The sequence below is a fragment of the Cupressus sempervirens genome, chromosome 2 (genome assembly GCF_028749045.1).
Source record: "Cupressus sempervirens isolate cs-2001-9-10 chromosome 2, ASM2874904v1, whole genome shotgun sequence".
NCBI lineage: Eukaryota > Viridiplantae > Streptophyta > Pinopsida > Cupressales > Cupressaceae > Cupressus > Cupressus sempervirens.
Genome location: NC_143119.1, coordinates 738,823,799 through 738,836,716, shown reverse-complemented (window position 1 = coordinate 738,836,716; position 12,918 = coordinate 738,823,799). Strand labels below are relative to the sequence as shown.

General features: G+C 37.2%; 1 protein-coding gene across 1 annotated transcript in view; it reads left to right on the top strand.

Annotated features, from left to right (window-relative positions):
• ASG2 (transducin family protein / WD-40 repeat family protein) overlaps positions 1-12,918 on the top strand; it is a 273,819-nt gene that overhangs the window by 162,353 nt on the left and 98,548 nt on the right. The window contains exons 10-13 of the mRNA XM_089815239.1: positions 9,833-9,975; positions 10,153-10,323; positions 10,426-10,536; positions 10,724-10,835. Of these exons, the coding sequence (XP_089671365.1) occupies positions 9,833-9,975; positions 10,153-10,323; positions 10,426-10,536; positions 10,724-10,835 (537 nt within the window). The remainder of the gene's footprint in view (positions 1-9,832; positions 9,976-10,152; positions 10,324-10,425; positions 10,537-10,723; positions 10,836-12,918) is intronic.

Here is a 12,918-nt window from a genome sequence, read left to right as displayed (position 1 = left end):
GGCTTTAGTATGGATTTGGCTCTCAAAATAGCATTATAACTTTACTTCATGGATTGTGTTATTTTGCAAAGGGGAAGGATCCAATTTATAGGCAAGAGGCTTGAGGGATTGAGGGCTAAGATGCAAGGATGGGAAAAAGCTCATGGAAGGCTTAGATTGCATGAGAGGAGAGCACATGGATTGTGCTTCCTTACAAGCAATCAAGGAGTGACACATGTCACATGGTGAGAGGATGGAGGAAAGGGGAAGGATGAGTCAACAAAGGAGACTCAAGGGATAAAATCTTCATAAAGACCCTCATAATGACTTGTAAGAGCAATAAAATGGCTTGTAAGAGTCATTTATGACCTAGTGGACTTCATAAAGTTTTATGGTTGAGATATTTTGAGGGTGATGAGAGCAATTTCGACTTGGACTTGATTAGGAAGGTTTTCAGCTTGTTTAGGCTTGTGCAAATGATTAGAGGATGGATTAGGATGGTTTAGGATTAGCTTAGGGATAGGCAAGTGGATGGCATTTAATGAGGGTGGGTAAGGAGGAGATATTTGTTAACTTTGGCTTGGGTTAGTAAGTTTTAACCCATTTTTAGGGAATGTGACAAGGTTAGGAGGGGATTAGGATTAGGTTTAAAGACATCTTCTAGAAGAGTCTAGATTTTGGATGAGGATAAAGACTTTCTAGAATAGTCTAGAATTTCCTAGGATGAGGATGAAGACTTTCTAGAAGAGTCTAGAACTTCTTAGGATGAGGATTTTATGAAATAAATAAAGTTTTATTTATTTCAAGGGTTTGGGTTGAGGAGATATTTATTAAAATATTTTTAATAAACATGAGGATTAATATTTAATCTTGATTAAATATTTTGAGTTGGGATTAGGGGTAGGAAATGATGGGATTAGCTTTTAATCAAAATTAAAGAAGGATTAGAAGATTTTGGAAGAGGTTAGTGGTCTTAAGGAAATTGGCCAGGTTTTGGGCAAAAATTTTTTTTAAAATTTATTTTGGGTTTTTTGGTCAATTTATTAATTAAATAATTAATAAATAAGGAAATAATGTTTAAATAAGATTTAAACATTTTTGGGAGGGATTCCTTAATTAAATATTTTTAATTAAGATAAAGGGATTTAATGGCATAAAAATAAATAAATTAATTAAATAAATAATTAATTAATAAATGATGATGTCATCAGGACTTTTTCAGAAAATAAAAATACTTTATTTTCTAAAAGTTTTTTAGGTGTCTACACATGGGATGCCCTGGAGCATAGTGAGTGACAGGGACAGCAGGTTCTTGAGTCATTTTTGGTAGCAGGTGTTCCGTTTATGTGGCACTGAGCTCACACCTAGCACCAGTTACCACCTGTAGACTGATGGGCAGACCGAGATAGTAAATAAGTGGGGGGAGGGATATTTGAGGAATTATGTGACTAGTCAGCAGAAAGCATGGGTTAGATGGATTTATTTATGTGAGTATTGCTATAATACTACCTATCACATGTCTATTCAGATGACTCCCTTCAGAGCACTATATGGCTATAATGCATCGAGCTTTGTTGATTTGCTTATGAGTGATGTTAGAGTTCCTTGTGCCGGGGATTTTCTTTAGGAGAGCAAGGACATTGTTGATGCTCTCAGAGATAATATTGCCAGAGCACAAAATCTGCATAAACAGTATGCAGATCAGAAGAGGACAGAGAAGAGTTTTGAGGTTGGTGACATGGTTTACCTCATGCTGCAGCCTTACCGATAGTTTACTCTCAGGAAGAGGGGGTCATAGAAGCTTAAGCCTAGATACTATGGCCCTTTCAAGATTATTAGGCAGATAGGTGAGATGGCTCATGAGCTTGAGCTTCCAACAGATAGTAGGGTGCACAATGTTTTCCATGTGTCACGGCTCGAGAAGGTGTTGGGTCAACATGTTGTGCCTTCAACAGTTCTTCCTCCATTGGATGACGAAGGGAAATTGGTTCTTGTTCATGTGCATCATTGACAGCACAGAGAGATAGCTCTATAGGAGGACTATCAGAGAGTACTTGGTGAAGTGGAGGGATTTATCCGAGGAGGATGCCACATGGGAGGGAGAAGATATTTTGCAGCATCCAGCTTTGAGATTGCTTGAGGGCAAGCAATTTCAGGAGGGGCGGACTATCATGTCCCCTTTTTAGTGACATGTTATTTTTCAGTGAATTTGCCTATCATGGACTCTCGTAGGCAGATGATTTTGGTGAGAGAGTCATTTTGATGATTATTTGGGGATTGGATGGTCTTATTTGCTCTTGGAGAGATGGGGTTTATCATATTTTTATTTTGTGTTATGCGGGGCCAAAATATTATAGTTTTGAGTTGAGTTGCACTTTTTATTTTATAAAGTTACTTTTTATATAAAAGTGCATTACAAAGGGGATTTCATAAGAATATTTTATGGATACTTATAGAAGTTCTCAGTGGCTTCTTAAAAAGGTGAATAAATAGGGTGCTTGGCCTCTCATTTGGACATCCTATGACTTGAGTTTACACTACTTTTCTCTTCGAGCATTTGTGGCGCCATCTTGGTCCGCAGATTGTCATTTGATCATTAGGAATGGAGTCTCCTAAGGATTTGCATAACTGAGGAGATGAAATATCCTTTGAAGGGTTGCGCTTTGGAAGTGGTATTCAGCTACTTCAAGTTGGGCTTATTTGGTATTTGGACATTTTCAACAAGGTTCGATTTTTAGCCTGGACATACATTTTTGCTCACATCTCACTGTTGGCTGGGAGTTTGATTTTTATTTCTGGGAGAATTTTTCTTGGAGCTTGGCGATTATTTCTATACTATTTTTGGCACCTTTCAGCCCAGTATTTATTTTTGCCAGGTGCCGTACCAGTCCATACATGTAGGGCTGTACCTGCAAGTTGTACGATCAGCAAGTTTGAGGGCAAGTTGGAGTGCATTTTCATCATTTCGTCTTCAGCATTCAGTCTCCAGCATTTTCTCAATCCAAGTTCTTTCATTTCAGTCTGTAATTGCAAGAAATTCTTAGTTGCATTCAGCCAGTAAGGGTTTGTTCGTAATGTGCCATGTTGTAATTCCTTGAATTGAAAAATCGCATATTATATGTAAAAGCATTTGGTTATCATTGAATGAATATATTGGCACTATTTTACATCAGCTATTTGAGTACATTTGTTGCACAACAATTTTCTTTATTCAGCATTTTACTTTCGGCAGTGTATTTAGTTTGCATGCCAAGTGTTTGACGAAATTTCACAGTTTAGTATTAGTGGTTATTAGTGGCCTATTGGCAAGGGCCATTACAATTATAAATTGGAAACCTTTATTAGGGCTTAGTCTAGGGGGAAATACCTTACCATGGTTGTCGAAGATAGATTGGATTTACACATTGTTGATTTACCCCTTAGTAGAAGAGTGTGTATCAGTAATGAAGCATGTGTTTGCACACACTACTTGACCCTTATGGAAAACTTGTTCCATATGATGGATTGTGAAAATCTCTCAAACTTAACTTGTTCATACTGCATAGGCCATGAAGAACTATCTTCTTCCCATTGTGTTGGAAAGAAAACTCCATAGTACAATAACTTGTTTCATACTTATTGATTGCATATGGCTATTGGACTCCCTAAACTACTTGCATATCCATGCCGATCACATAGAAGTCATCCTTATCTTTTATTCCCCATCATTGATTCCATTTGGGGCATCTTCGTAGTTCTTGGAATAATTGACCCACTTGCAACTTTCACGTCGAATCCTTCAATTTCTTCCATATTCAATCCAAGTCTGCTCACTACGTATTCATCAACATAGTTATAGGTAGCACAATTATACGAGTATGGTTGCCTTTTGATCCTTTAAGACTCCTCTAAGGAAGAAGGAATTATATCGTGGTGCTAGTGAAAAAGCTGTAAGAATGCCTCCTGAAGGTCCTCTTCCTTGGTGTGTAAGCTCCTCGTTTATTGTTTTGGGTGCAATTACATGTTTTATAACTTGCACAACTTATTGTTTCTATTTAGCACATGCTTAGTTGATTCACATAAGTGAATCTCACTTTTTGGGGTCCATTGCATATTTACACAACATTTTTAGTGTCATGTGTAAATGGGTTGATAAAGTGAGATTCTCACTTAAGTGATTTAAGTTAAAATAGTAAAGTGCAACTCAACATCAAATTAGATTAAAAAGTGCATTATATAACTAAATCACTTTAATTATAACTTAAAAGATCAAAAAGTGCAATATTACTTAAAAACATAATATAAGGTGATTTTAAGTAATATTTCAAAAAGTGTCAACATATAAGGTCGAATATTTAAAATATGTAGTTGGTGTTCTAAAACCCAATTACGCTTGCACTTAAACCTTAAAAACTTTTGATAAACAACTCTGATTAAGTCCCAAGATAGTATGAAACAAGGGCGTGATCGAAAGCAAGAGATTGAAAGAAACAAAAGATGAAATCCAAACAAACATCCAAAAATGAATAGGGCTTTGAAGGCCTCACAAATCAAGTATAGGTTATCAATCTAAAAAAAAAAAAGGACTTGATGAGAACCTTCAGTAAAAAGACTTGCTATGTAGATTGGGGAAGATTAATTGATCAATTTTTTCTAATCCTATAGTGAGTTACCTTAGAGAAATATGAAACTTAATTGGAAAAGTTTCAGAGTGTTGCCTCCATTTTGTGATGACAAAATGAAGGAGAACAAAACGAATCTTCCAACTCTTCCTTGCACAATCAAACTCTTGCTCAACCACCTATTTTCTCTTCCTCAAGACAAAATAACCTAATTGTACACCACAAATGAGAGTTAGAAGCCAACATAACCTTTCATTTACACTTTTTAGGGTTAGAATTTGTGAAAAGTTTATTAAATTTGCAAAATAAAACTCCTCTTTGACCGTTTGTGAGGCCTAGTGTGCCCAAGTTCGATCATGGTTCGATTTGGGCTAAGACCTGGGTCCATCCATCCTTGCCTATAGTTCACACTGGGATGCTAAAAGAAATACCTGGCCAGTCTAGATTGTGAATTGTACCCAAAGCAGGTACCGGTTTGTACCCAGGCTGGTCTAGAGGGGGAAGCTTAGGCGAATCTTATAGCTTCTTCAAGCATTGTATTCAAGGAGAAATGAGTATCAAGTTCCTATAACCACGATCTTGTTGATTAACTGCTTGTCCCATCAAAATTTGGTGTTGTGATCTTTCCCTAAATGATGCTAGATATCCTTTCTTTTATCATACCTCTTCCTGCTATTGTGGAAGAAGAATTCTTTGGAGCCAATGCTTTATTGAACCTCTCTAGTGTCAACAAATCAATAAATCCATGAAACTCGGTACCATTTTTAGCCTGACTTAGTTTCTGCATCATCTTCGGGGATTTACTAGACTCTGCTAAGGGCCGCTACAGATACTCCTACTTGGCCTACTAGTCCTTGGAGGCGATTGTTGGGGCTGAACCCAATGGTCGGACTCAATCCCAGTATGTGAAGGCCTTGGCTCTTCTTTACTTGATGGGATTTGATATTGATCGTCTACCTCCCTTCTAGTAGTCATTGGATGCCCCCGTTCATCTCATCGCTACCTAGTTGGAGTTGAATGAGTTTGATGTTGTTGGGAATAATTGTAAACCTTCGGAAATCCACGACCTATGTTGTCTAGCACGACTCATTTGACACCCATTGACATCAATGCCCTTATTCCGACATTTGGTTAGGTTAGAGCAGCAATAGATATGACTCTATTGATAGTGACGACGGCAAGGGTTCTGAGGGTGGTCGAGATTGCAGTGATGGAGGCTACTCCAGTGACAATATCGACCGCGGAGAGCACTGTAGCAGTGGCCAATATGCCTCATACAATCAAAGATTTGGTCAGAAATGTGATAGAAGAATTCAGGGAGATTGCAGGCAATGGGTCACAAGAGCAAGTCCGGCTGGAGTTGATTGGGTCAGATGCAACAGTGACTGTAGATGCCGCATTATTGACAGAGCTAGTAGGAGATAGTCTTGGGGTGAGCATGGATGTGACTATTCTAGAAAAGGAACATCATACACTAGTAAGACAAAGCAGTTCATTGGGCCATGCAAGTGCATACCTAGCATGGCAACTACTTTCACTTGCAACATGGGAACCTTCTATTCAGTACCCAATGAGAGAGGACCTCCATTCGGAGGCAATGTTGTTGGACAATGATATCCTTGGGGACGTAGATGTACCTTTTTTAGGAGATGGGAGAACAAAGTAGAGTAGCAGCTGGAGGGGAAATGGAGACTATGGTGCAGACAAAGGATGAAATGCCAATAAATGATGGGAGGGATAAGGATGTACATGCATACCTCCATCCTATTACCGAGGTAGTGGATAGAGGCAGGTTGCTTGCAGAGATGGTGCTTGCAGTGTGGTGAGAGGAGGCGGCTAGGGATAGCTACTCGACTAGCCACTTAGTAGACTGAATGGGAATCAGAGCGTGCAGTACTAGTAGCACAACTAGAGGCAACCACATAGGGTAAGAGTATGGTGGAACAACAATTGGTAGAGGCAATGAAGGAAAATGAGGTAGCAAAGGCAGCATAAGATAAGGAGGCTGAATTACAAGAAGTCACATTGATGCTGAAGGAGGTAATTGAGGAGAATTTGCATATATGAGCAGATTGGGATATTCGCACTCAGTAGGTGTACTAGTTGCGGAGGAAATTGAACATTTCTATGTCCCAATCAACAGCTCCAGGGATGCTTCCTCCCAACTCTTCTTAGCTTGTTTTTCATATACGTATTCAACATTGTCCCTAGTTTGTATTTGTCGTTAGGAGACGACTTTCTTTTTGGGGGGATGATGTTGTCAGGAACAATTGTAAACCTTCGCGAATAGTTGTTAGTTAAGTGTGTAAGTTCTTTGGTACCGAAGGTAGTTGGAACACGACAATTGAGTTGCAACCGTTTGGGTAGTATATGTACATCCGCCTGAGTGGCATTAGGGATCAATCAAAAGTACATTATCTTATATTATATTGACATGAACATTAATGGAATCAACAATATAGTTTTATGAAACTCAGTGTTACATTCTTTACTTTTCTATTATGCACTAAACTTGTTTACTCGGACGGTAAACACTTGTTAGGATGGACATCTATAGGAGGTACATTCACACGATTTGGATTGACCCCCTTGGGGGCTCTGTCCCAGGTTGACCTTTTATGCTGAGCACTATATTGATATTTAGGATGGGATCATTGTTTGCCTCACTTATGTTAGACGACACTGGGCTCATGCCTTGCATATGCTTTTGGGATCCTTTAGAGTGCGCTCCCATTGACTGTCAGATTGACAGGTTTGACCAGATTTGCTTGCTTTGCGACATGGTGGTTATGGAGACTGAGTGGCACTTCCTATTGCATTGTGTCGCTTACTATGAGATCTGTGGGAGGTTCCATTGTTTGTTTAGAGATTGGCGGTCCCTTGCTTCCTTCTTCAGATTCACGGACTAACAGTGCTTGGCACTTTACCTTCTTGAGGCTACGCGTCTACATGATCACTCTTTACAACTTCAATCTGTCCTGAGACCCAAGCTTGTTTAGCTCATCACCTCCTTCACGTCAATCAATACTCCTAGAGGCACCAAGCATTCGCTGGACCCCTCAGCTTTCATTCATGTGAGGATTTTTAGATCTCGCTTGGACTACACACCTCGGCTACAGCCCTCTTCTACTTGTTTTTCTCAGAGACTGCCCTAGACCACCCCCTGTTGCCCTGGTAGATACCCCTCTATGCAGGGGTACTTCCTTGTTGCTGTGGGGCCTTAGTTGGTAGGCCTGGCCTTCCTTTGCTTCTAGCTGTCCAGTGGTATTTGTAGTTCTTCCTTTTTGTTTCTTGTTTGTTCGCTTTTCCCTGGGCACTGTTCGTTCGCTTTGTAGTTGGACATTAATAAATTATCTTATCTATGCCAACTGCTATGGTCTTCTTGGAATTTTCGTCAACAATGTGGCATTTGTGTGTGTTGAAAATGACATCCAACTTGGGACAATAATGTGCAATTTGACTTATTAAGAGCAGATTGAGCTCACTACCCGGAACATAGTATACATTGAGAAAAATTATATATTTTTTTCTCTCTGGAAGAAATTTTAACATTGCCTTTACCAACAACTATATACTCTTCACCACCATCAAAGGTCATTGAATCTAAGAAAGTCATACAGTGAGTGAATTAATGCTTCCTGCGAGTAAAATGACAAGATGCTCTAGAATCAATGTACCACACAAAAGAGTTGGAGTGATCTGCTGGTCATTTGGTCATTCCTCCAGCATTCCAAATTCAAGGAAAATGAGAAACTTTGTGGATGTTGAACTGAGATTTTTAGGAAAAAAATTGCAAAATCTAATCAATGAATATAACCTGTGATTTTATAAACATAGGGAAATAATCTTCAATTAAATTCTTGAAAATTGCACAAATCCCTAGTCGTGAAAATTTAAAAATATCATGATTTTGTTGAAAATTGTTCAAAAAATTGCTGAAATATTCGGCTATGCAATAGCCACTGCTCGAAAGACCACTAGCTTGTTTTAAAATCATAAAAAATCATCAAGAAATTCCTGGAAGAAACCATCAATTCCAGAATCCTATTGTGTAACCTAGAAATCAGTGTAATCTTATGATTTGTTTTAGAAAAAAATGTCAATAACTGTCAAAAACAAATGCAAAACCCTATATCTGCAATTTGCAGAAGAAATCTACCAAACAAATAACTGAAAACTCTGTCATTTCAAGTAGAAAATCTTACAAACAAACATCTGATAATCTGCCTTAGAAGATGGACCTTTCTTGACTAGATAGATAAAAAACAGTCTGTTTGAACTAAAAATGTTGATTAATTTGTAGAAAGGAAAAATTTCAATTTGTACTTATAAAAATCTTTAATTTTCAGATATAAAATGGTGTGATTTGATTGAAAGTGAAACAAAGCCCATGATTTTTGCATGATCCAGAGAATGCAACCTTGAAAAATTCCAGCTAAAATCTTCCATTTGGATTAGAAAGAAAACCATGAGTTTATTGTTTAAGATTTTACCCATGAAATTATAGAAAGAATTGTCAAAACTTTCAGAAAGGTTTTCTAAGCTCTGATACCTGATACCATATTACAGAATGTAATTAGATACAATTATCAAGATGTTCAATATTCCACATATACAGAGTGAAAGGTTGTTTGAATAAGAGATACAAACAAGATTGACAACTAAGAAGAGTAGAAGATAACAATAGTCTATCCTAACAATTTAATTCACCATTATAATTAAACATTACAATTTTATTTGAATAGACATGCTAGAGCATGTCAAGATTCAAATGATAAAGAGCTTATTTTGTAAATGTTATAACCTCTTATACACTTGCAAACATCTAAGGAGGTTGAATGAGGATGTGTTTGGCTGTTTGGCTGTGGTTGGACATGTTAGGTTATGACTAGAGGTAGATTAAGCAGTTTTCCTAAGTTCAGTGAAGTGGTAGGAAAAGAGGAGAGGGAAGGTATTAGTAGTACATGTTGAGTTGTGTGCACTGTGTATGAATGAGCTGAAGTGGACCAATGAGCTTATCTAAGACATTGAAAGAGCTCTAAGGCTTAGGATCATCAGGGTACATTTTTGAGTTTGCCATGGCCTAGAGCGTCTTGGAGGCCAGTTTGCCAAGATGATCATGCAGACAAGTTAGTAACCTTTTTGATATATACAAAAACAGCTATAGCATTTTATTAGTTATATTGTTTCCTTTTGTCATTTTCTCAGATTTTGAAAATGCTTGATGATACATTTTTCATTAACATTTGCAGGTCAAGACAGTGCTGCAAAATACACAGCCAGTGATCTCCCAAAAAGAACGGTTCTGGCTCCTGTTTTGAATGGGACAAAAGCCATAATGCCATCACAACCAATCGAAACTGTCAATCCAAGTGGCACAAGAGCCTCGAACTGGGTAAATGAAGTTTCTTTTTATATGTGTGCTGTTACTTGTCTCCATTGTTTTCTCTTTTTTAGATCATGTTCTTTTCATATTTTTAAAGTAATCTTATGATTCTAAATTTCTAAGTTGAGAACTACATTCTTTAGTCAGAGCTTCAATTTTTATAAACCTTTGATTGGACTATATCAGCTAAAAGAATGCAGAGAACTTCTTCAAGATGCCCAAACTGCCTTGGAAGAAGACGCCAAATCTCTCTATGTCATTGAAGCAACTAGTGAGATATTGGATGCAGGCAGGTCTGAGATCTATCCAGCTCTTAAGCATGATTGTTTATGCACTCGTGCAGCAGCATTTTTAAAGGTTTGTGTTATACATGGGACTTATATGTAAGATGCTGTCTTGGTTTGGATGAAAACATTATTTTATATATTTGCTGAATTCTCTATCAGTATCTATTAACAGAGATTGTGGAAAAATGATACTCACATGGCTATAAGGGATTGCAATGAAGCTCGTAGCATCAATCCCGTTTCTGTGCGAGCACATATAAATATGGCAGATGCTCTTTCACAGGTTATTTTTTATTCAATATTTTTAAGTAGATGAAGTGTGAAGATAGATTTATACAGATTTGTTACTTTCTAGGGAAGTTGACCACAGTGTCACTTGTCATCTCAATATGGCATATAAAGATCTTATTTGATGTGTAACCTCTATGATGTTATTATTTCTTATTTATTTCATTTTTCTCTGAATGCAGCTAGGAAAACATAAGGATGCTTTAGATTATGCCATGCGAGCCAACCTTTTAGATCCAACAGACAGTGAGGTGGCTCGAAAAGTACATAGTCTTAGGGAAAAACTAATTGCAGGTGGGGTTTTCCTTAAATTCTTATTAATGAGAGCCTGAGATTTTTTTTCAAGGCTTGTCTGTGATTATTCTTTTTCAAATTAGAGCATCATGAAATAACAAGGTAGAGCAAGATGTACAGCTTACTGTAACTTTGACAAGCATAACGATCTCTATCATATTTATGTATTTCTTAGTTTCCTTGTTTTAGTTATTTATTTACTTATTTTATATTTTTATTTCTTCTAGCTGGTCTCTATTTCATTTTGATTATTTTTCTTCTTCCCCCTTCCTCGCTCTACGTGTTTCCTCCCCCCGCCCATCTTTTGAGCTAGTCTTAGTTTGCTCCTTGATTCTTTCATCTTTGGCACTCTCTTTCTTCCTGATGCTGGATCACGGAGTGTGATCTGAATTGTTGATGCTAGAAACACTTGCGCAATCAAAACCAGAAGCTTACATTTTATATAATGATGTTTAATATTCAAACTACTGGTTCTGTATTTGCTTATTGTCTTCCTTGGAAGGAAAGTAACTGTTTGAAATTTGAAGAAAAAAGCATCATCACATAAAACAGTTGCTGCTACTGAGCAAGTAAATGTCTAGTGACAATGAATGGTCCAATGGACCATAAGTTCATATTTTGTGGAAACCATCAACCTGCTTGTTATTGTTTTTAGTTTTTAATAAATTCTGACAGAGTGCTTTATCAGGTATGTACTTGATTTCCTGTATGCTTTATAAATGTAGTAGTGATACTCTTTCTTCGGATTATTCTCTATATATCAGAAAACTGAAAAACACTGAATATTTTGTAAATTTAGATAAATAATGCTTTGGGTATTACCATAAAAGTTTCCATCTAGTGGAGCAAACATTAATTTGTATTTTTTTATGTTTTCGAAAACCAGAGTCAATGTCTACAGTTTGCAGACTCAGAGGGCTGGAGCAGCATCATGTACCCTCAGGGCACATGCCATTTTTCATGATTTAATGACTTTTAACCACGGTCCGACCTTTTAAAAAACATGGTTTTTGAGGCCACGGAGCAATATTTAGGCCAAAATTGAGTGAAATTAGAGTGTATATTCACTGAGTAATAAGTGGGCCTTTGTGAGCCTGAATTGACCCAAGGTTTAGTTGGTTAGGCAACATCCAAATCTGCAGCATCAAAATGATATTTTGATGGAAAAATTATAAAACAAAAAGATTTTACAGGTAAACTATGAAAATAACATGAAGAGAGTCATGCCAACAATCAGAGGGAAGAACTGCCAGTCTCAGGAATCATACTAACAATTAGAGGAGACAAATTGGCAAATGCCTTTTTAGATGGGATAGGCAAAGTGGGCCCGGTGGTGATTAATCTCAATAAATCATGATTTAGTAAAGTTTTTGCTAATATGGTTTATAAATTAACCAAGATTTATGACCTTTTTGACTCATGATTAGGTTTTCTCCAGGGATTATTGCAATATATATGTGAATTATCCATTTTCTTTTGAAAATTTTGGTCACAGCATCTATTTGTTAGGCCATCTCTGACTGATTTTTGTTCGCAACCTTGGTTCTGTTGGTATTTTCTATTTAGGATATTGCCTGACAAAATAAAGAATCTGCCCAATATCAGGGCTGACCACATGAATTACATTTCAAGAACATGCACAGAGCTCTGACCATTAAGACCTCATCAAAGGTGCATTGGATGCAGCCAACCAAATATTAAAAGTTTATGTACTAAAATAGAATTCAGAGCACCTATATTAATTTGAAAGTTTGTTTGTGGATGCAATTGGCATCTAAATCACATCAAAGATCTCTCACAACAGTATTTTTTGTAGAAGTTTTAAATAGACTTAGCTTAGTGACCATAATTGGAGTGTTCGATAGGATTAGCTACTTCCCTGATATGATCCAAGATTTTCTCAGTAGTGGGTTTTTTACCAGCAAGGGCTAACAGCAACCAAGGTAGGGATCAGTTTCCCGAGGGATCATTTCCAATGCTGTGACAGCAATAGGAGCTTGATTTACCTTTATAGAATCTTTCTGGTTTAACATATGTGATTACCAATAATTAATTGAATGTTTTTACAGAATTTTCTTTTCCC